We start from the raw sequence: 23,945 nt of genomic DNA, 5'->3' as shown, positions 1-23,945 counted from the left end.
TACAATAACACAAGTGTTATTTTTCCACTTTGGGTTATTTTTCCATGACATTAGAAATAACAGGAATATCAGAAAAGAGTGTTCTCATCAACGTTTTATCAACTGAAGTAATGGCCAGCTATTGTGTTTTTTTTTCCTTTTTGTTTTTTTTTTTTTTTTCTAACGAGGAGAGCTTTTCTCTGTAGCATACATCAGATAGTCACAGAATACTAATTTTTAACCGCATAAAAATCCCTTCCTCATTTCAGTTGCTCAGGATGGTTCCTGTGATACAAAAATGCTACTAAACCTACAGTCCTGCAGTAAATACCAAGAAATCCACAGCCCTGCTCGCTCCTTGCATAAAAACCACATGCAAAAAAAAAAAAAAGCGCAGCAAATTAGGATCAGATTCCTTCCCCTACCAGAAAAAGGGGCACAAATGCTGTTTTTCTGCAACGTTTTGCCAAAAAGAAAACAAATCCAGATGAACTCAGCTATTCCGAGATGCAGAAACCACCTGCCTGAAAAGCAGCAAAACTGTGCCCAAGTTCACTGACACACCATGGGGTATTGAGACCCCCTCCACGCATCCCATTTGGCTCCGAAATTCAGTAATTCTCAGCAGAACCAGAAAAAAGAATTTAAAAAAATCAACTTGTGCCGCCCCTCATGCCAGACCTAGAGAGCCAGCTGAGCCGAGAGAAGCTCACTGAGCAACTGGGGAGGAAAACAGGCCAAAAAAAAGGGGAAAATCTGCAGGAAAATCCCTCCATGACCTGTCCCGCGCGAATCCCCCGCAGCACCCTTGGCTCAGCCGCAGCGACTGCCCAGGGGCTGCGCTGAGCACACGCAGCACCGCTCCTTCGGCGCTTAAAGACTCGGCACGCGCGAGGGCACAAGGGTGCCCAGCAGCTACGGTATTTCAAACGCACCAAGGTAAAACAGATTTAAAAGCCAGGATGAAAGCTGCTATTACTCACGTGGCAGAAAATGTACGCTACAATAACATACCTGGCACTTATTCTAACCTCCTTCAAATACACGGTGTCGCACTATGGAAAGACAACTGAAGATAGTCTCTTGTCAGCATTTTTACCAAAACACTCATATTTTTATCTGCATGAGATTCAATTTTCCGCCTGAAAATAAACAAATTTTAACACATTCACAGCACAGATCTATCCTCCTCCACCTCTCATGGCGAGGGGCAGATCTTGCTAACTCCACTCTACATGCACAGTACAATCCCTGCTCCTGATTTTCCACGGGACAAAAACTAAGAAAATCAAACAAAAAGAACACATTTGGGGCTCTGCTCCAAACCCACGTGCTTCTAAACTAAGTCCCCAAATTTACGGTCATGGTGGCAAATAAGCTGTTGGTGCTCTATGGCCATCTGCACGGCTTCTTGGAGAGCCTCGTGATGCCTGTATTTTACTCCTACGGTACCCAAATTCTGTGTGGGCTTAAAATGAAGTATGCACAGATGCCTTTACACAATTGAAGCCTCAATTTTTTCTCCTGAAAAGGTGATTTTTAGTTAACAATGGGGAAAAAGACATTTTTAAAAAATCATTTTTTCCTTCAACACTAGTTCTGTTAACACTGAACAAGCTTAAGGGAAAAATATCCAAAGTTTAAAATATCTTTTCTAACTGACATTTTTAAGAGCATGTATATGTGTGTATATACCCACACACGCAACCACACATGTACATACAACTCTACAGCCAAAACAAACAATGAATTCATATTTAAATGCTACTGGTGCCAGATAAACCGGAGCCGAAGATTTTTCTTTTCTTTTTCTAAAATTTTTACCTGCATTGAATTAAAAACCAAACCCAATTCAAAATACTAAACTTTCTCTTTGCTTTTAACAGCTAAGCTGCCATGGTATTTTACTGTAGGAGAGCAATAAATGAAGATTTGTTAATGATGAACAGAAATTGGTTAAGCAATTTGGTTTTTAAAGACTGATGTAACAAGACAGATTGAGGGGGATGTGGAGAGGAAAGGCTTGGGAAGGGGGGAGTAAAAACACACACTTAAAAAGAGTCATTTCACATTGTAAAAAAAACAGCATGATTTTCTCATAACACCAAGCAGGCCTACAGCATACAAAGCAGGCTAAGTACAGGCAGACTTTAGACAGCTATTGGGTCATTGACATCTCATTTGTGTGATCTGTCCAAATTCTGGAGGTTACTTATTTTTGAATGTCCAATTTAAGATTTTACCTTTTTTTTTTTTTGTCAAACAAGCCAATTCTCATCATTGAAAGAATTTTTTTTCCCCCCATATGTGCTGTGCTGCTGACTCCAGAAGTACTTATAAAAATTAAAAATATTACAACTATCACATGGGAATGACTGTGTAGGGAAGGAGTTATTCCTTACTGTTTTTTTTTACTGGGATAAAATCGTCCTCCAAGTCAGGAAAAGGAAAGCAGGGAAGAAGGTACTAGTTTCTTAGTAGTTATTGAAGTAAAACAGAGTATTGAGGAGGAGGAAGTATTAGTCTTCAGCCTTGGAAAGCTCATGGTATTACCTATCTGATAGTTTTCAAAGGTCCCATGTGGCTTTGGCCCACATTAGCAGTTTCCTCTCCAAGGTCACTGGATGAAAAACCACAAGCTTTGCCCATTATCAGAATGGCAACGTGGCGTTTGCTCTGCAAGAAAGGTGTGTGTCCCTACCTCTTCTAACTCAAACCAGACGAAAACAGCTCTTCCTGCAGCTGCTCCTACCTCTGACAGACATTGTCAGGGACGTGGCTAGCCAATTACCCTGGTACTGGGACAGTCTGCATCGTGGCCCAGAAGCCTTTAAGGACAGCGGCAGAGCCTTTGCAGGCAGCGCCGTGGCTTCCCATCTTGGACCCAACTGCAAATCCTCCTCTTTGCTGGGTCAAGGGATTCTTCAAAGGAAGTTCTGCAAACAATAAAGCATTTCTGGAGTCCTCAAACACATACACACAAGCAAACCTTCCATGCAAGACTCTTCATGGACAGCGGAAAGTCAAAAGCAGACAGCAATCATCTTCAGAATTAAAATAACCAAGAGAATGCAAAGAGCTACGTGTCATTATTCATGGAGGCAACATCGAAACATCTGAGGCTGACAGATGACATAAAGAAAAGTTATTTTGCCTACCTACATAACAATGGTCAAGGTTCGGGTTCATGGCTAGTGACCCTCGCTGAGAAGTGTCTGCCCTACAACCAGCCAACCACTTTGCTTCTTTAGTGCAGCGTGAGAGCAAATGCAAGAGACCGACACAGACATTCAAAGCATCATGGATAGGGGCAGGGGTGAAAGGGTTGGTCAAGCAGCTGCAAGGAGAAAGCGAGCACTTCTAGAAAAGCTGAGGTTATTAATCGGTTTAGTATCAGGGAAAGCCATTAGAAACCCTATTACCCAAATATCCCTTCAAGTAATGCTTCTGAGAAAAAACAACCAAAAAAAAAAAAAATCATTTGCAGGAAAAAAACGAAACTGTAACCAATAATCCCTCCCCGCCTCCCCCTCCATGCCCACCTCCCACCCCAGGAGGTTTTGCATCTTTGGTTTCCCCACCATTAAATGACACCCCAGAGGGATTTACAATGCATTTCCCCATTTGTTCCAGGTTTCCCAACCTCCTCCCAATCCCTTCCCCTCCCCAGGCTTTATCCCATAAAACTGGGGTTATTTTTTTAAATTTTTCTTTAAAGCAGACAGGTTACTTGAAAAATAGAGAAAGCCAATTAGGGACAAGTTACCTATCTGCTTACCTGGAGCAAAACCAAAAAGCAAACCCCAAAAACCCTCAAGAACTTGGCACCTAAAAGGGACTGATACCCTCAAAATTTCCAACAGCAGCAAAATAAACAAAGAAAAGATGCAGGAAGGAACAGGGAAGGGAAGAATGGAAGTTAACGCAGACTCTTCATGGAAATGCGGCAATCTCAGCCTTACACAAAATCCACTATCTCCAGAAATTTTTGGGTTCTCTAAAGAATAATTTTGTTGGTTTTTTTGTTTTTTTTTTAACATGTATTTCTCTCCTTTGGATTTTCTTTGAAATGCATTGGTCCAGTCCAGGGCCACATCAAACCAAATCAGTGTTCTGTATCTTTCTGCCGTTGTTTGATAAATTTTTTTTTTCGCTTAAATTATCTTTCTTTGGAGGTTGGGTTTGGAGGGAAGAAAAAACAAACAGGTGCATGGAGGAAATTAACATCAAAGAACTAAGAAAAAACAAAACAAAAGCAAAACTATCTAGCCCCGTTTTCAATTAACGGCCGTCTGAGCAGTGTGAAATACTAAGAGGCTTTTGCTGTGCTACATCCAGATCTGCCGTATAACTTAGAAGATAACAACTGGGGATGCTCTTGCTTAGCATTCAGCCCAGATGAGCTACTTTCTTTTGGGAGCTGAGGGCTCATTAAAATGACCTTTCCCCATGATTATTATTTAATGAGTACGCTCTAAAACAGAAACCCCTTGTGTCTCTGGAGGAAAAGTCTCGAGTAATCTCTTTTCCCACTGAAGTACTAATGACAGGCTGACAAAAAGAAGCTGCAAGAAAAAAACTGGGGTGAGGGTGAGGGAGGGAAACTGCAGAGTCAAATTTAATGCGGTAATTGCCACATCCTTGAACACCGTGGGTTACGTCTGGGCATCTAAAAAAAAATTACCGCCCAAAAACTTGCCATATACATTTTAAAAAGTGAAAAAGAAAAATTTCTGGCTGCTAAATAATGGGGACCTTACACCCAGCACCCCCCTCCTGCAGCGGCAAAAAGGACCAAGTGCCTCCATGTTTTATCTGCCTGCCTCGAGAGAGCCTACCGACAGAGGAAACAAACTGGAAAAGAAAAAAAAAACCAAAACCGGGTGAAGAAAATAAAAATTAAATTAAAGGGGGTGGGGGAGGCCAGGGGCGGGGCCGGGGTGGGGGGGGAAGGCCTAGGCTTTATCTGGACAAAGGCAGCAGGGATATTTGAATAATAGAGAGTACCCCAGACTAGGTTAATTCCAGTTCTACTCATGGGGAGTGGGAGCAGGAGGGGGATGCAGAGCAGGATGAAGTGAAGCGGCAACCTAATCGCCTGATAAGAGACACAGCAAGAGAGACAAGGTACACAGGTTTAGTTAAAAATGAACTCGATATGTTTAATAAAGCTTGGTATACCAAATCGCAGTACAAACATCAAGTCACACGGCCACACAACAGTATCCCGGTATTTTTTTTTAAAAAAAAAAAAAAAAAAAAAAAAAAAAAGAAGGAAAAAGGAAAAAAATAAGGAAAGTAATTTTAAAAAAACCAACTCCTTCCAATCCTCTACAAGGCTCATGCCAAAATAAAACAATACGGAATAAAATAATATGAAATAAAATAATACGAAATAAAATAATAATAATAGTAATAAAATATTATAATGGTGGTGGTGGCAGCAAGGAAGAAAGTGAGGGAAAAACTGGAGGAAGGGAACAGGAAAGCAGGGAGAGGTGGAGACTAAAACCCAGTTGATATAAAAGCTCTAAAAGAGCCAGCCAGTAATAATATCACAATGATACAGGTACAAAAAGGATAAAAAATAAACGTCAGGCTGATAAAGCAGGCTACGCTGCCAAGAACAAAGATGGCCGCCCTGGCTCCGACCATCAAAATGGCTGACCCCGGCCCGCCAGGCCCCTAACTCACCCTCATCCCCCGCCCTGCCCGCTCCCACACAGACATGGCGGAGGGGTGCATTTGGGGTTGCGTTTGCTATAAGCTAGTAACCTTGATCGAACGAGTCCTCCGAGGAGTCGCTGAAGGAAGATCCCGCCTCGGCCTCCCGCAGCAGCAGGCAGAAGGGCTGCTTCCGGCCCGCCACCGCCTTCGGCTTCAGCGGCCGCCCGGCCGCCGCACTGCGGGGGGCTGCCTTGGGGCCACTGGCCGCCCGGCCGCCCTTCCTGGCCGCTGCACTGTAGAGACTGGGCGGCCGCGGCTTGGGAGCAGACGGGGGCTGCACCGGCCACTCATCCCTCAGGGATCCCTCCTCCTCCTCCTCCGAGTCCGTATCTGTGGTCAAAGCGGGTGGGAAGAGCGTTACATGAGAGAATGGGGGGATTGAGGGTTTTTGGGTGCGTTTTTTTTTTCGGGTGCTTTGATGCGTCTCTTTGTGAAGAGGCTGTAAACCAGTAGGGGAAAGGGGCTGCAGGAGGGGCTGTGTGCCACCATTTTCCACCCCTGCCAGGTCCCTCCATCACAAATCTCGGGCTCAGCAAGTGGGAGCCAAATAAACACAGAAAAATACATGTTTCCTTCTTTTGGTCAGAAATAGACACTCTCCACCTAGGCCAAACGATGCCTGTCCTCCCTTAAGACAAGATCCAAGGAGTGTTTTTAGCTTAGGAGCAGAAAACTGAGGTAGACGTTTCTGCTATGAAGATGTCCACCAAAGGTGCCACAATGCCAACAAGCCGGCCATTGACCCGAATCAGTCTTAACCACAGTTATGCTCAACACTCTGACCTAAATCTCCTTTTCTACACAAACCAGCTCTCCCACAGGCAGATGGAGCGAGCCCAGCTGCCAAGCGGGCAACACGTCTAACTCCTAACACGCCACTCCAGACGCTCTGCGGCGTGCAATATAAAGTACACCAACATGGAGCAGGGACCAAAGCCACTCCTTGGTCTGCGAAATACAGCTTTACAAAGCTGCCAAGTCCTGCTGGCAGTGAAAAGTTATCCCTCTGGCATCTGATGAGTGGAACAAGAAGCATACGGTACCCCTGGACATAATAAAAGCGGGTATGAATTGTCACCTTCCAGCTCATGAATGCACCGTCAGCTCCACAACGTTACAGACATTGTGGCGGGGACCGTTCCAGCCCGTGAGGAGCAGCACATGCTCTCCAGTGTCCACCCAGGTTGGGCACCGCTTCCCACCTCCACTGTGTTGGTTGTGGAAAGGAAGAAACGAGGGACAGCAAGTTTAGGAGGCCTAAAGCCCAAATACGCAAATAGTTTTGGGCATCTGACTTCTGTTAAAATCTGTGGGAATAGGATGCTCAGCTTGTCCTTTGGATCTATGCCCAAGGTTTTCAGGACTCCAGCTAGAAAATCATGAGGTTAGGAGGCAGAAGGACTTGGCGCCAATCCCACTTCTCCTCCCCGACAAGAGCAGCCCACCAGTCATGGGAGGTGCTGCCATATGCTCGACCTGCCTCCCCAAATCCATCATGCTTCAGTGACAAAATGACAGGCTAAAGCCCTTTCCTTGAACCTGCGCACAGCTGAAAAACCACGTACCAAAGCTGAGCCGTTCCAGACGGTTCCTCAGTAACAATGATCCTCCTATGCTGAGATCTGTGTCGTGAGGGGGACATTCCTACACCAGGAGACTTGCTGGAGAGGAGAGGGGTGAAACAGCAGCTCCCTTAGGTCCGGGAGGGAATTTTTGTTCATGAAACCACAGTACCAAGTGCAAGGGCACTGCAAAAGCACCCTCTGCCACAAGCCAAGGCTTTTAGCTCCAGCAACAGCCCATGCCTCCTCTCTCCATTAGCTCCAGAGCTCCCAGTTTAGGAGCCACGCGTCTGCCCCTGGGGATGAAGCACCTTCAAGAGCAGAACTGTTGGGTGATTTGTACAGCACGACCAGCCAAAGGCTGTGTTCAAGTCCAGGGAACACAATGGCTCCTATTTTGCCATGTAAATGGCTAATTTCATGCCAAACGGTTGGAGAATAACTAGCTCATCACCTTCCCCATCAGTGAAATTTCTAAACCAGCGTTGCACCGAGAGATACATTTGTTATGCATACAAACACCCCAGAAGGGTTTTAACATGGGACTTAAATAGCTGCAACCAAAGGTAAAGATGCGTATGCAAGTGAGCTAAGACAATTACACAACCAGTTCTCAGACCATAAACTCCAAGTCCCCCACATGCTCTCTGCCTCAACCGTTAAAGACTCTTGGACCTCTGGCTCTACTGTCTTCCCGACACTATCTGCGATTCAGATTTTTCCTTCTCCAACAGCGGTCCCTAACTCTGCTCCGTCGCAGGAACCTTTGCCTCAGGTGCACTTTGGGTTCAGAAAGAGCAATCGGTACACGGGATGCTGGCGTGGAGATGAAAACTGATGAAACAGACGGGAAGGCTGAACACAGTCAGCCAGGAACCAAGCCACGACACCGAAGGGCAGGAAGATGCTCACAAACATCAGTGCCCCATGGCAGGCTTTGCCTTCTCTAAGTGACTCCATGGCACAATCCTAAAGCCAATCCCACCAAACTCAACAAGGACTTCGAAGTCAACCATTAACCATCTCCTGGAGGAGAGGCTATGAGTGCTCATCTGACAGGTAGAAGGAGAGTGTCTACTCCCACCGAAAGCAAAAACATGGGTCAACTTTGTTTTCAAAGCATCCTTCCCCATTGACGATCAGTACAACACAGGGCAGGCAGAGATGCACTGATGCTGGCTACCTCTTGGACAGCAAGTTGGGCAGACAACTCATGCTGACCCCAAAGATGCAGCAGCACTGATGAGCCAGGGAGCAGGCCACCCTTCACTCACGAGCAAAACCAGATTCATCACCAAGACCCCTTCCAAGAGGCCAGAAACCCCCACCACAAGCCCCTACAAGAGACTACACTGTAAGAAGAGATAAAAGAGGCGTTACTTACTATAGGAGTAGCTGCTCACTTCAGATATTGCTGGTGAATGGGAAACCTTGAGCTGATTTTTGACTTTTAACCCCACCTCCATCTTCTTCATTTTGGCAGCCACTTTGTTTTTACCTTCCTTGGTGGTTTTCAGTGACAGGCCCAGGTTCTTGGCCAGGATCTTCTTCTCCTCCTTGCTCGGCTCATGGGATGGCAGGTACCTGCTGCCACCTCCACTAGTTTTCGGCTTTCCCCCAGAGCTGTCAGCAAACTTGAAGGGGGATTTGAGCTTGTCTTGTTTGGTGAGCGACAGGGCCTTGTCAAGCTTGCTGGCCAGCTGCTCCTGATCTGATGGCACCTTCTTCTTTTTGAGCTTTAACTGCCGAGGTGAAAGGAAGAGACACAGGTGAACACAGAGCAGGTATCATGGCAGACATGAGGGATTTTACTAGCCCTCATAACAGCCTCTCATGCACGCTAGTTAATAAGGCCTCAAAATTATGGTCTCAAGCCCCCATTGCCATAACCCACCATGGTACTAGGGAGGACGAAGAGGAAGATGTCAGCAGACAGCACAGCTTTACCCTTATCGAGCACTACAAAACTGCAAGAATAACTCAGAAAACTTGAATTCCCTTCCAAAAGAAGTATGTTCGTAGAACAACATGTTTTGGAGTTCTTTTTTCTCAACACCCTCTGGTTTTTAGGATATATTCGGGTTGGTTTTACAAGCTTTTCTCTAAATCACGAGGATTAAAAATCTTCTTTACCCAAAACCCCAGCCAAATAAATACGGATTTCCACATAATCAACCAGCTCCAGAGGCTGGGATGCCAAAAAGACCCAAATTCCTCTCAGCAAGAGCGTCAGCACCACTGCTTTACAGCCAGGGCTGTTACATCCTTTTCAGTATTTTCTCGCTTCTTGAAAAAAGTAAATATATTTTACATGTGCTACAGCTAGATAACAGCAGCTGTAACTTGGTACTTCGCCTGTATGCATTTAGGATTTCATCAGCAGCTTAAAGCTCCAGTAAATATCTCATTGCCTCCACAGGAGCAGAAGAAAACCCTGCATTTAAAATAGCGAGGTTGCGCTCCCTCCCTTTCCTCCCTGGCTTCGGGAAGTCCACTCCCCTCCACTACCTCGACAGGCAAAGGGGTAAGACAAGCACCGCTCTGGATTCAGAGCCAGTGCAACGCTGCAATGCTCTGGCTGGCTTGAAGGCGCTCACCTCTCTGCTGCCTACCAAAGAGGTCCAACCTCCACGAGCCAACTTTAGCCTTTGCAAACACCCTTCTGCTGCACAGTCCTCTCATGAAGCACTTCTAAACCCACATGAACTGAGAGCAGACGGTCTAAGATCAGAACGAGTTACCCAGCGCAAGCCAACAGTAGCAAAGCAGGAAAGAGATCTGCTTTTGGTCCATGGCTCCATGTTCCCCATGAGGGCACTGACCTCATTTGAGAAGCTGGGAGCCGCATCGTGCTCTTCCCAGCTCTGGTTCTTCCCTTTCATCTTGCCACTGCCACTCTCCACATCTTCATCCTCCTCCGGGAGGGCCCCTTTGTGTCTCTTCTTCATGCCCTCGCCCGTCTCAGAGTCTTCGGAGAGCAACAAGGACTTGCTCAGTCTGCAAGCCAAGCACAGGATGGGTCAAGGTGGGGGGCGTCCCTCCCTGTGATCCCCACCAAGTCCAAAATGCCTCCTAGGAGGGGATCCTCAGCAGGAGCCAAGTCCACTGTGAAGTGACAACAGTTTGGACAAGTTTTTCCACCAAACAGGAGAGCCAAGGAGCCCTTCTTGCACACTCTTGGCCACCAGCACGGATGAGAGTGCCTGAAATCAGAGACCTGCAAGGTGGTCTCTGAAAGGAAGTATTTGGTGTCTTGAGTAAACGCCACCAAAAAGTGCCCGATTTGGTACAGATCAGCAGAGGGAAGGACAGACAGCTGAGCTGGCCCTGCACGTCTTTTCACACCTCTACTTTCATAGACTCTGTAGGTGTAGAAAGAGATTCCTGAGGCCCAGGGAGGTGCCTCACTGCCCAGAGGCTTGTTCTGGTTGTTTGGGTATGAGCAAGGAGGTGGTAAGGAACTGTCACACCAGGTGGCACGGGCAGACAAGGCCACTGCAGGGACTGGCTGACTCAAAGGACAGGCAAACTGCTTTACAAGCCTGGCCCCCCTGTGAGAGGCATTTGTGATCTGCGTCTTCGGTCTCGCTTCAGGATTTGGGGGGAAAGGAGAGGGTAAATAATTAAAAAAACACAAAAAATAAAGTAGGTGAGACTATAAGCACATCTTCCACTGCTCCCCAGCTGTCTCCAGAAACTAACTGATGGATGGAGAGATCAGCCAACACCTCAGAGCACCTAGAAGCCTCGATTAAAAGTTCTCATCTGCTGCCTCCTTCACGCTAAGCTTGCTGGCTGAGGTCATACCATCACCACCACCGCCGCCACCTCAAAGCCGCTGACACGGGGCAGCCTGCTCGGCTTCCAGGCATTTCCCCTCCCCTCTGTCCTCTCTGCTGACCTCCACAGACACCTAAACCAGCACCTCAAGCCCTGGACGCTGGCTGAGGGTGCATCTCCATCTCCCACACCAGGCTTTTCAGGCATTCCTGCGACGTGGGGACATGCACGCGCAACACATTCATGCACGCACAACATGCACAACTCCAGCCACCTCTGGATGCCTCCAGCCTGTCTAGCCATCCGAACAACAGAAGCAAAAACACAGAGCCACCGAGAGGACAGATTTTCAGAAGCACATGGTCAGTGGGAGCTGGGCACCTGAATCTAATTTGTAGTCTTGAAAGGACATTTGCAAAAATACACAGCACACAGGGAGGCACCTCAGAGGTGCCCTCCCATGGGGGAGAGACTTGGCCACCTATGCATGGTTAGATGGCCAATGGTGGTGAGATCCAGGCATCCAAATAAGAGCAACTGGACTTGCAAAAGAGGAAAAAGCAGAAGAGCGAATGATAAAGACACTTGAAAGAGAGAGGTCAGGCGAAACCAACTCCCACTGATTAAGGGAACAGGAGATGAAGACAGCAGAAATACAGCAGAGAGACCCTACAAAGCAGACAACCTGGAATAGCCCTGTCCTTCCAGTTTTTGACATCAGCATCCCTGCAATTAGCTCTACAGCACCCGCTTGCACCGTCCGCTCTCCTGAAAGCACATGAGGACACGCTCCCCAACACTAAGAGCTCACCTACAGGTCCCTGCCCAGCCAGCCGCTCCGTGTCACCTCACCGCTGCTCAACTCAGCCTGTCCTACTCGCACCCAACACCACAGACATGTGCTCTACCAGCGGGGAGGGAGGAGGCTGGCACCGTATTCCCACTGTAAGGACACACTCACGTTAAATGCACACGCTTCCACAACACCACTGCTGCCGGAGACCGGCCTGCCAACACAACGCCACGGCGAGCCCCCACTGCATCCGAGATGCTCTCCCCACGTAAGACCCTGGTGCAGCGACCCTGCCGTTTTCCCGTCTTCCCCAAATTCCAGCCTTACTTTCCACTCTTGCTGTCACTCTTCCCTCTCTCCTTAATGGGTGACAGAGCGCTTGATCCAAGTTTCCTCTTCCTGGGCCTTCCAGGGCCTCTTCTCGCCAAGCTTCTACTTTTCTCGTCATGCTTTTCCCTTTAAAAAAACCACACGCTTCACTGTTAACCAAGGCAACAAAAAAAAAAAAAAAAAGGCAAAGGAAAAAAAAAAGCAAAATCAAATTTTGCAACCAAAAAGCAAAATAAACAGGGGAAAAAGAAAAGAAAGGAGGCAAACAAATCCAAAAGGGAAGAAAAGGGGAAAAAAATTAAAAGAAAGCAAGCAAGAACGGGAGCCAACCCAGAACCTTCGCCTGTCACCAAACTGCTAAACTGAGCTGCTGAAGCCAAGGTTGTCTCTAATACGGTCTCCCAGCCGCATTCACCAGTGATCAGGTTGTCGTGTCACATAGTCTAGGAGTGTGCTGTGCAAAGCTCTGGCGGGCCGTACCAGGAGGAGAGAAGAGGAGACAGGGAGGGATGGAGGGCTGTTTTCTCTCCTGGACTGAGAGGCAGTGAAAGTGCCCAGCTGGAAAAAAACCAGACCGAGTGAGCAGCCTGCCACTTACTCGGAGTCCCTGCGACGCTGCAGCTTCACCAGCTCCCGCTGCTTCTCCTTGTACCGCCGCTGCAGCTCCGCCAGCCTCATCCTGTAGTCCAGCTCCATCGCATCCATGTTCTCGATGGCCGATTTGATGGAGTACATCTAGGTGAGGAGGTAAGAGGGGGCAAGAAGGTCAGGACATGTCCAGGCCCCCACCCAGACTGAGGTGGTGCTCATCTGGGGTGCCCTTGCCATGGCCAAGATCTGCAGCCTGGCAGCAAAGCCCTCCATGCCTACAGCGGAGCAGGGCACCCTCGCCCACAACAAGCACAGCCCTAGAGCGGTACCCGAGCAAAACTAGCCAAGCAAAGACGTTCTGTGGCTTATGCGTGGGATGGTATTACCTCTGAGGGAGAGCAGCCCTGGGAAAGAACCTGCAGGATAAAACACACCCGCAGAGTCTCTTTTCCCCTATTTAAAAAGACAAATCGAAATATTCCCTGTCTTGGAACACTTACTTGCAGGATACAAAATAATTTGTCAGTCTCTCCCATGGGGAAGAGTCAGCAAAGAAAGAACAAAGAAAAACCCTCCTGCCACTATCTTTATTTATCCCCCCCTCCGCCAAAGCAGTAACACGCGAGTTCCTGCGGGCTTTGTATTACAAACACCACTTCTAGGGCTGCCGAGGGTCCTGCTGAGATCAATGGTGTTGATCCACAAACAAGGGAGGAAGCTAAATCGCACCACGCTGACTCCTGCGCAGCTACGAACGCTACACGAGGGACGCGCCGGCCCGCTTTGCTGAATGCAGAAGGGCAGCGTAAGCCGGGTGGCAAACTGCGGCTGGACGAGCAAGCTGCGGTTGAGTGGATGCACTGTGGCTTTTTCAGGCTCAGCCACACTAAGAGCTACTTACGGGTTCATCTTTCTTCTGCATCCAGCTGTATTTTTTGTTGGGATTCAGCTCTCGAGGCAGCCGGATGGTTTTCAGACTTTCCATAAAGGGGGTGGAAAGTACTTCCATGAGCATGTGGGTGCTGGCAGCCAGCAAACTCTCCAGCGTTGGCCGGACAGGGAAACTCTCTGGACCTGCTGAGGATAGAAAAAAAAAAGCTATAGAGGTTCACTCTCCATGACTGCTCCTCCAGCAGGCACAAGGAGAGGCTGATGTCCCTTTCTGGACCATGGCAGCTCAAGGAGCCTTCCAGCCACCCTTGGCCCCCACTTGAGATCTCCTGTTGTACCCAGCCATGGTGCAAATGGCAGTTCCCATCACGTCTCGCCTCAGGAAGTTACTGGAAGGTGAGATCTTTTCAGGACCTGCCAAGCTCTTGGAAAGCATCATCTGGAGCTACTGGGGCCTCTTGTGCCAAACCCCGACAGACTGTAGACTCAGAGCCTGCCAGAAGGGTGTTACCCTGGCAGCTCTCGGCAAGTGGGGCTCCGTTTCCGCTACGCATACCACAAGCTGTCTAGACATGGCAAGGGCCTTTGGAGGGGGAGAGAGGTACAAAAGCCACACGTAGCTCAGCCCACTGCAACAAAACCTCTGCTCCAACGCCATCCAAAGGACCAGCCACTCCTGCAATTCAAGGCAATGCTCTCCTTGCTGCCTGGCTGAGGTTGCGAGAGATCCCATCCCGCTCTGCTCCTCTGCCCTCGCAGAGAGCACTGGGGCTCTCTGAGACCCAACCTGGCCCAAGGCCGACCAGAAAGCCTACTCACAACTTACTTTGCATTTCTTGTTTCCTTTTCTCCAGCTCCATCTCTGCAATTTCACTCAGCAAAGTGATCCCTTGCAGGAAGGAGTGCTCCAAGGCCTGGTCAGGTAACACCTCTACCTTCATCTGGGACGGAGTGATGCTGGCGGTAGTCAACAAGGAACACGCCTGAGGCATTTCTGTGGCAGCCACCAAAGCATTCATCCCAGCCAGCGGGTCGCCCGGCTTGATGTCCAGAGCTGGGATTTGGCAAGAGATTGTCTCTTCCGTGTAGGAAGGGATCTCTGGCCCCTGCTCCCTCTCCTCAGGGGGCAGGTTGGGAAACTCCCTCCCATGGGGCACATCGGCACTCTGCAGATCCATGGCTACAGAGGCCTCCTCCCGCTGGGACGTCAAGTCCATCTCAGGCGGCTCATTCTCTGTGTGCACGAGCGAACCGTCATAGTCCATGTGCACAGAGCAGGTTTCTGCTCCGCTCCCAGTCTCTGCCTGAGCCTCTGCTTCTGCAGGGCAGGCCACAACCTGGTAAGGAGGTGGGCAGCCCTGGAGGTCTTCCTGGTCCTGCTCCATAGCACCCAGGGCTTCACCTTGATGCAAGAGGAGATTGCAATTGTCCACGTTCTGCACTGGGACAGCTGCGGAGGTGGCGATGTTCAGAGTCCCCATTTCCTGCTCACAGATGCTTTCTTGGCTTTCCTCCATCTGCACCTCTGATTTCACCCTCTCTTCCAAGGACTCCTCTTCTGCTGCTGCCTGGATGGGCTCTAGCATTTTGGACGGAGACAGGTGGATGGGCTTGACCTCTGGGGAAAGCTCCATGTGCTCAGAGCCTTCAGCAGGCAGCGGGACGTCAGGAGCCAGTCCATCCGCATCAGATGCCGCAGTGGGCTGGAGGAGGTAGGGATAGTGTCTTCCAAAGGAGGGAGGCAGGGACTGGAATGGATATCCTGGGGGGATCTCTGCAAGACATCAGAAGGGACAGGCTGTGTATTGCCTGGGTCTCCAAAACACCTCTCTCTCACTAAAGCATAGAGACGGGTTCCCTTCATCTCTCCTATCTTCCTATTCTCAAGCAGTGGCTGCTTTAGGCACCTCCCTCCTGGCCAAGATGCCACAAGCATCAGCACCCCAGAGGTCCCTTCTGCACCTTTCCAGCACTCTCCTGCAACGTGAGAGAGATCTGCCTCCTGCATCCTTCTCCCACTGACACTTCAGCCCTGGAGGAACCAACCCAGGCCTGACCCAAGGGAAGAAGACAGCCTATAGCCCCAGGTGCCCCTAAGATCCAGGCATCAATCCAAGCCCATCACACCACCCCTGGTCCTTGCCTCTCCCCTGCCTTTTAGAGGAGCTACGTGGATTTCTCTAGGGGAAGGGATGGAAGCAGGAAAAGAGCTGAGGAGAAATAGGGAGGCAGGCACAAACACAACGGGACTCTGCCAAAGCAGGGCTCTCTTACCTGGGAACAAGGCCTGATATGGACCGGCAGCCTCTTTTTCCAGCTCCAGGTCTTTCTTCTCCACAGTCTCGGGCGCCTCTTCCTTTGGAGGGATGGCAGGGGCAGGGGGTGGAGAGGCGGGGGGCGGGCTGGAAGGATGGGAGCTGGGGGTGGCAGGGTAGGAGTAGGCTGGCTGCGAAGGTGGCTCCTCCATCTTTTGGATCACCTCAGCTTTGAGCACAGACACGGGTGAGGCCCTGGGAGAGAGGGGAGGTGGACTCACAGCCTTGCTGTAGGACGTGGAGGCGCTGGGAGACAGCACGGGTGGTTTTCGATGCACCAGTCCCGGGGCAGAGGAGGAAAGGCCTGATTTGGCACTGTCCAGGCTACGTTTCGTCACCTTCTCTTCCATATCTGCACGCTGCTCATTTGCCTTCAACCTCTCCTGCAAGAAAAACGGAGCAAAACTCAGCATGACATCTCTACCTGCTCCTGGAAAGCACAGACCTACCACAAACAAGACCAAAACACGGTCTTACCAAATGTGCACTGGAATACAACACACGTTCCCCAGTGCAACACCATCTTCAGACCAATCTAATGGAGGGTGACACTGATCTGTGGTAGCTCTCTTTACAAATTCCCAGCTCTGGGCCTCACGTGAAGGGTGTCTCAGCTTTCACTTGCAACCAAAGCAAACCATTTCTATTTCTAAGCCTCCAGCCTAGCAAGCACACATGTAAAGTGAAGGCTGAAAACCAGATGACCCCTATAAAAATTAAATGGACGTAAAACACCCAAATGAAAGCTCATGACTTCCAAAATCATTTGGTGAATGGGAGCTAGCCCCAGGACCCAGCGTGATTGCTGCCAGCATTGCAGCTGTTTCTCCGAGCTGCTCAGGAGGTTAGTTTGGAGGTGACCAGAGATGAAACCACTCAACTAAACACAGACATCCCTCGGGAAAGAATCAAGGTCGCGCTGCTGCTGGGCAGCTCTCCTGACAGCCCTGCTCAACAGCTCTACACCAAACCCCTCCAAAACCCACCCCAACTGCACAGAATGCCTCGTATCCCAGGGAGCGGGGCAGGATCGCTCAATGCATCCATACCCTTGGGACACACTTGGAATATTGGCACAGCTGCTTTTCCCCCCGCAACTTCAGGCTCATTTCACGTCCAAGGAAAAAGCTCCTGAAAACGTACCACGAGCTGGGCGCTCCTCTGTAGCTCCATGGCGTGGGCCGCCTGCTGCTGCAGGATGTACAGCTCGTGCTGCCGCAGCAGCTGCTGATGGGAGAGGAGCTGGAGCTGGTGAGCGTGCTGGAGGGAGCTCCTGGTCGGGGGGTACATGGCAGGCCACAGTGGGGGTGCTCGGTCCATCAGCTCCGCTGGGGAATGAGCAGAGATGCAGTCAGGGAGGCAGGAAGATGGGGACGGCTAGAGGATTCGGGATTGCTCAGGACGAGTGTCTCTTATCCCAGTCCCAGGGTGTGGGGGATGCCAAACATCAGGCTATGCAGAAATGCAATCAGAAATGCAGAGGGGAAAGGGTGCTGTCTTCCCCTCAGCAGCCCCGCTCCCACCACCCCACGGGTCCTGAGGCCGTCTGACTTGCTTTGCCCTCGAGGCACCCTTGGTTTGACTGATCCTGGCTGAGCCCACAGGTAATTTCTCCTAACCAAGGACACAAAGTCTACAGAGTCCTGCAGGGGATGAGGAGCCACTGCTGAAGATTACACATTTCCATCTCCAATGCAAACAAAACAAGAGGTCAGCTCACACCCACCCCAGAGCTGTGGCTGCTGGTCCTATCCAGCCCCCTCCAAAGCCTGTTTCCTCCATAGCTGTCAAAACACGGTCCTCAGGGATGCGCTCACGTCCTTACCGAAGTGTGGCAAGTGCTCGCTGGGGATCACAACAAGCTGCCCCGACTGCGGGTCTCTGGCAAACTGGTAGGCGGAAGGGAGAGCTCCCCCCATGGCAGGGGGGAAGCCTGGAGTCATGCCTTGGTGCAGGGAAGGGTGACCAAGTCCTGGAAGAAGAAATACCACAGTCACAACTCAAGTGATGCAGGCAGCTCCTACCCACGTGAGAAGTCATCTACCAAATTGATTGCTCCAAAATACCTCCTTCCCTTTCCCCTGTGATCAGACAGCAGCCTCGCTGGCCACTTAGCAATACCTCTCCCTGGACTGCACTGGTGTGAACACCCCACGGACACATCGCTCCCTCCCAGGGCACTCACCGTAAGGATGGCCGGCCAGCCACATGGAGGGGCTCCCCGTCCTGGGGAGCCAGGGGTGGGCTGCCAAGTGCGAAGCCGGGTCTGCAGACCAGCGCCCGGAGCCCGTCAAAGCTGGGCCTCCCGTCACCATGAGGTTGGAGTTCAAACCGTTCGTGGCACAGCTGGAGGGGTGTATCCGGGCAAAATCTGCCAGCTCCTTGCTCTCTCTGGTGATGGGGGAGGCAAGAGAGAGAGAGAGGGTCCGAGTGCTGCAGGTTACTGCGTGGCTGGAGAAGCCCAGGGTTATGGACCAGCCTGCCGAGCGAGTGTGTTTGCAAACCAGGGTCAGACACTCAAGGAGAGCTGCGATGGAGGTGATTAACATCATGTTCGGAATAAAACATTCCATCTCTCCATCCCTTTGGAGCAGGCATGGGTTTGCAGCAGTCTATTAGGATTGCTCTGCTGAGAATTCAGGATCTGCCTATAACCCCATGGTACCCCACTCAGCGCTCCCCTCCGCACCAGCAAGGCTGGTGCCAGCAGCTACTCCAGGATGGATGCAACCCTGTCCCCTCTCTGGACCAGCTGTCCCCAAGCACGGCTTGTGGTACTGCAGCGAGAGACCCCATCCCTCTCCGACCCTCACCTGAGCAGCTTCTCCTGATCCCGCTCCAAGCGCCCTGCCAGGAGATGGCTGTCGCGGTGGCGGCTCCTCTCATCCCCGCAGTCATCTTCTGAGCGTCCATGCCCTAGGAGACAACCCAGACATGAGAAACAGTCTGGGGAAAGCTGTCTCTGGGCATGGAGAGGTCCTGGGAGCCAGCACACCCAACGCCACTGTCCCCAAGACTGTATCAGGTTCAAGCCTCAAAGGAGAGGGCAAGGCTATCTATATCAAGATATTCTCGCAAAGGTGGCTCCTGAAAGCACCCAGCTGCAGGGGTTGAGTTTCACGTCTCCAAGCCATCTGGGGACCCAACTCGCCAGGTCAGGCCGGTCTCCCAGGACAGGACAGCCACCAGCCTGCGAACAACAGGACCAACGGGATCATATCTGCTGAAGGACAGTGGCAGATTTCCCATCTCAGAAGGAGATGAGGCCCAGCTAAATCCCTGCATTAAGCCACGCAGTCCTGCTTAGCACATCTCACGGCGGGGGGGATTTTATCTCTGCACCTTCTAAAGCACCTTTTGCTCTTGTAAACCAGTCTGGGAGCACTGGGTATGCTCCGAATCCTGTCCTTCTGCAACAGGCAGAACCAATGCTACAGACCCTCACAAAACCAGCGTGCTCTGTTCCACAATTCAACCTGTTAGCAGGAATCTGCATCCCCCCCAAGCCGTGCAACAAGAAAGGGTCTGGCGAGGCAGGGGCACATATGGCAGATGAGGGCAAGAGTCCAAAAAGGGGGGCTGGATGTTTGGCTTGAGAAACAGCTCGTCCAAAATCAGAACAGCTCTTGCAAATAGAGCCTGGCACGGTAACAGCCGCGTCTGCAAGAGGTTAGGAAGCACCTTCGCAGAAGCAAACAGGAGCTCCTCGCTGGCCCTGCCAGGACCAGGTATCGGGGTCACCCTTCCCATATTTTATCCCAGGTCTTCACCCCAGCTGCCTGATTTTAGGCTGGCTTTTTGCCAGTTTTTTCCCTAGCTGCCTTCTTGTGTATGTATTTTTTCCCTCAATTCCCTGTTGCCCCTCTCCACGTTACGCTTCGGTGATACAATCCGCTCCTAAATCCCAGCCCGGCTTGTCAGCGAGCCGCCAGCCAGTCTAACGGGGCTGGGAGGAAGGTATTTGTCTCTTGCCCCCGGCTCTCGGTGCTCCCTGCCAGCGCATCCCCTGCCCGGGCCATGCTCTGCACCCCGCAGGGCTCAGCGGCGCAGCGCGGCCTCGCACGGCTGCACCCTGGCTCCCCAGCAGCCCTTTCCAGGGTCCTCGCTCTCCCGTCTGGATAAGGTTTGGCAGACGGGAAAGCATCTCGGAACATCAAGTCTATTCTGCTGACAGGCAGTCTTTTCAAGGAGGACTCCGCTGTGTATTCCCACAAACCTGGACAGCCCGCGTTTTTTTTGCTGTCAAGTCTCCAATTCCCTCAGCTTTTACTGTCAGAAGGAATCCAGGAACAAGACGACATCTCTCCCGGCTCCTCTCCCCAAGGCTCCTTTCCACGGGCTTCAGGCAGATAGATAGCGAAGATGCTTTAAAACCTGGCACACGCCTCTCCCTCCCGAAGGACTTTCCAGGGTCACCACACTTCCCTTGCAGCCTGCCAGGACACCGCGTGCAGTGGCTGTCCCCAGCCAGCCCCCCCCGACTGCCTGAATGATGCCCTTTGCAGCCTCCGCTGCTCGGTTTTACTACCCAGCCTCCATGGCACGAGGCACCGGGGTTCGCAAATCCCTCCGGAGCCCTCCCTGCCTCTCCACCAGCATATCCCTGCTCTAACACAAACTCCCCTCTATCCCCTAGACCAGGTTTTCCCCCCTTGGAGCCCCTTTTCCTATTTATTTTCTCCAATGGATGCCCAACTGCCTCTTTGGCGTCAGCAATACGGAACAAGCCCTTGGTTAACTTGCAGCCTCCCTCCCCTCCTTGGCACAAGGTGAGTCGACACCCCCTCCTCCCCCGGCCTTTTATTAGAAACATATTATTTTGTTATTTTACCTCCGCTCCTCCCTCTCCCATCTACATTACTCGCGCTCCGTTATTTATAGACGGGCTTATCATCTTTTTCTCATCCCCCATCCAAACACACACACTTTCTTATTCGCCTCACTCCCGCCTAGCCCCCCCCGCACCCCGCCGACAGGACGTCCCTTTTCTGTACAGACCGATGATTGTCCGGACAGTGAATGATCATTTTGTCTATATATATGAACATGACGCACGGACCGCATAGAAAAATTCAATCAGTTATGCACGGAGGAAAGGCTTAGGTCCGTTTCCTTGACAACCAATGCCCAGCACTAAATACTTGCATTTTACTTGCCAAATACTACAGATTAGCCAACTAAAGCCTGCTTTCTCCTTCTTAAAAGGTCTAAACATTCAAGCACCGTCCACTCAGCGCAAGCAAGCTAATGTTATTAGACGAATATCTCCTGGCACACAAAGCGGGGGCAGCATTTGGGGGGCGAGAGGAGGAGAAAAGCAGTCTTGTTTTCTGTCTGAAAGCCAATTGCATCGCTTAGCAACGAGCCCAGAGGCCTGCCAGAATTCAACCCTTGTTTGCAGCCTTTTAGTTCAGCTCAGTAAATTACATTTAACGCAAGCTGGGAGGGTCTGGGATGATTGAACGGCTGAACAAACAGCTCCCTGTGCTGCCCACGAGGTCCTCGGTCGGCTCCCGCCTGTCCGTAGGGAGGCGATGGGAACGGGGAGAGGGGAGAAACCGCCGAGGTTTGGGAGAGGGGGGGGCGAAGGCAGAAAAATGGGAAAGGGGAAGGCTACAAACGGAAAGCCAACCATTGCTCGCCGGTCGCTCGCTTTGGCGTCGCTCCTTGGCACGTCCCTCCCCCGTGCAGGGCAGCCCCCAGGCGTTATCTCGCTACACAAGCCAAGCAGAGCACCGAAAAGCTCGGGGGAGCCAGCCCCCTCCTGCCAGCACCACGGCTTAAATCAAAACCGTGAGATTAAAACACCAGCACAGAGGTGGATTAAGGGGCTTCTCTGTCAATCCCTTTGCTACCGGGGATCAAACACAGGGACAGGGGTTGTCCTCGGAGGGGATGGAAGAGGGGAAAAGGGACTGCCGCCTGCATGGGGAGTCTCGCTCCCTGCTGTGGTTTACAGCGTGGCCTTGGCTGGGAAGGGGAGGCAAAGGGAGCTGAGGATGCCAAATTCAGCTCATGCCACACAGCCTGGTCCAGGTGACTGCTCCCCCCAGGGAACAGATCCTGAGACAGGTCTGGGGAACCTACCTTTGATGCTGCTGAGAGACAGCGAGCGATCCCGGTCTGCCAAGCTGGGCCCCAGTTTGCTGCTGCTGCTGCTGCTGTTGTCCTTCTGCCGGGCCACGGCCACGGCAATGCCGACGGGCAAGTGCCTCACCTCCACCTCGCCCTGGGAGCCGATGCTCTCGCGGCCAAAGGATTTGGCACTCTCGGGTCTCTCAGGGTCCCTCTTCAGCTGCTTTGCTGGCTGCTGCGACAGCAGCTGCTGCACCTTGGAGGCGCCCAGCTGCGAAGAGTCCAACTTCATGTTGCCCAAGCCACCAAAGGGGCTCTTCTTGCCGCAGCTCTGCCGCGATGCCGTCTCCTTGGCAAAGCTGCCACTGTACTTGATGAGGCTCTGCATGGCCGACCCTTCTCCATGGGAGGCGGGGTGGAGGACATCCGCGGCTCCCCGTGAGCCCACCACGGAGGACCGCGGCAAGCCGCTCGGGTCAAGGTAGACCTTCTTGGCTTCCTCCTCCACCCGGGTGACGTGGTTGTGCTGCGCGGCCAGCACCGCCATCTGCGTGGTGGCGAAGTTGCCCATCTCAAAGGGCTTCCACTTCTGCTCAGGCGGTTTCAGCTGACCGTGGTCCAGATGCTGCCGGGAAGAGTCCAAAGTGCCGTAGACCTTTGTTGCTTCTTTGGAGCTGGATCGCTGGAAGCGGTCCCGCTCACAGGAGCGATGCTCTGCCTCCGGACTTGGCTTCAGCAAGTCCTTGGAGGCCAGGAACTCCCTGCTCTCTGGAGAGCCCAGCCCCGGCCGGTTGAGGAAGGGCTCCGAAGTGACCTGTCTCTTCAGTGCCATGGAGTTCGCCCTGATCACCGAGCCCTTCTCCCGCAGAGCCTCCATCCTTTTGGCATCACTGTGGCAAGAAAAGTCCTGGGACAAAAGCGTGCGAGAGGCGTCCGCGAGGCACCGCTCCGTGGGCGACTGCAGCACCCCCACCTTGCCGAGGTCCTTGTCCTTTGCCTTGTTGTCGCGGGCCTGCGAGGCGATTTGGATGGGCCCGCTCCTCTCGTCGTAGGCTTCGACCGAAGGCACGAAGGTGGGGGCGATGACTTTGTGCTCCCTCCCCAGCTCCTTGGCCGGCGGGAAGATGGTGTACATGCTGGAATGGACGGGCTGTGGAGGGAATGTGGTGGCCGGCGTCATCTTCCCCGGCTGCGAGGGGTGCGGGGACGGGCAGCTGCAGGAGACGTGCAAAGCACCCACGGAGGGCAGGAGGGGCTCCCCCCGTTTCAGCCGCTCGGCATGGGCATGCGCGGAAGGCCTCATGTTCTCATCGTGCCGAGCAGGATCCTTGGCACAGCGATCCTGCTCGGCACCCAGGACCTTCAGCATGGGGTCCCCACCGCCATTGCAGTTGCTGAGGGAAGAGCTCTGCAGCGGATTCTTGGACTTGGGTTCCCCACCGCCCGCACCCCGATTTGGCATGTGCTCGGCCAAGAACGGCGAGAGACGCTCGCCGACCTTCACCGCCTTCTCCACCACGCTCACTTTACGGTCGCTGTCGGGCTTGGTGTCCTGCGTGAGGTCTACCACGCTGCGGGGCCGGGGCTCCTCCTTTGGCTTAGCCTCCTTCTTGGCAAAGGGCAGGGACAGATCGCTCCGGCATGCCCGTTCCTTCCCACCAGGGTCTTTCAGGCTTTCTTTCGAGCTTTTGTGCAGTTGCCCAAGGTCCTTCTCCCGCAGCAAAGTGCTCGACGTGTGGTTGCCCGCTGTCCTCGAGAGGGGAGGCTGTGGGTGCAAAGCGGACTGGCCTGCGTGGCCGGACAGGTAGAATCCATCTGCAGAGCAAAAGCAAACAAGATTACCACAGGCCTCCAAGCCCTTCAGTCCTACACAGAGACAGGCGAGAGGTGGCAAACTAGGAG

At 51.9% G+C, this 23,945-nt stretch overlaps 1 protein-coding gene across 4 annotated transcripts in view; it reads right to left on the bottom strand.

The window, feature by feature from the left end:
* Positions 1–23,945, bottom strand: part of TNRC18 (trinucleotide repeat containing 18) — a 59,265-nt gene that overhangs the window by 15,153 nt on the left and 20,167 nt on the right. For 2 of the 4 annotated variants that reach the window (XM_063343316.1, XM_063343319.1), the window contains exons 4-16: positions 22,056–23,858; positions 18,782–18,884; positions 18,154–18,359; positions 17,794–17,940; positions 17,112–17,296; positions 15,928–16,351; positions 14,480–15,427; positions 13,664–13,839; positions 12,770–12,906; positions 12,169–12,297; positions 10,091–10,265; positions 8,653–9,010; positions 5,755–6,036 (exon numbers count right to left, since the gene is read on the bottom strand). In XM_063343316.1, the coding sequence (XP_063199386.1) occupies positions 5,755–6,036; positions 8,653–9,010; positions 10,091–10,265; positions 12,169–12,297; positions 12,770–12,906; positions 13,664–13,839; positions 14,480–15,427; positions 15,928–16,351; positions 17,112–17,296; positions 17,794–17,940; positions 18,154–18,359; positions 18,782–18,884; positions 22,056–23,858 (5,073 nt within the window). The remainder of the gene's footprint in view (positions 1–5,754; positions 6,037–8,652; positions 9,011–10,090; positions 10,266–12,168; positions 12,298–12,769; positions 12,907–13,663; positions 13,840–14,479; positions 15,428–15,927; positions 16,352–17,111; positions 17,297–17,793; positions 17,941–18,153; positions 18,360–18,781; positions 18,885–22,055; positions 23,859–23,945) is intronic. The other 2 variants (XM_063343317.1, XM_063343320.1) reach the window with 2 other exon arrangements.

This window comes from Chroicocephalus ridibundus, chromosome 8 (assembly GCF_963924245.1).
Source record: "Chroicocephalus ridibundus chromosome 8, bChrRid1.1, whole genome shotgun sequence".
Lineage (NCBI taxonomy): Eukaryota > Metazoa > Chordata > Aves > Charadriiformes > Laridae > Chroicocephalus > Chroicocephalus ridibundus.
This window is presented reverse-complemented; position numbering and strand designations above follow the sequence as displayed.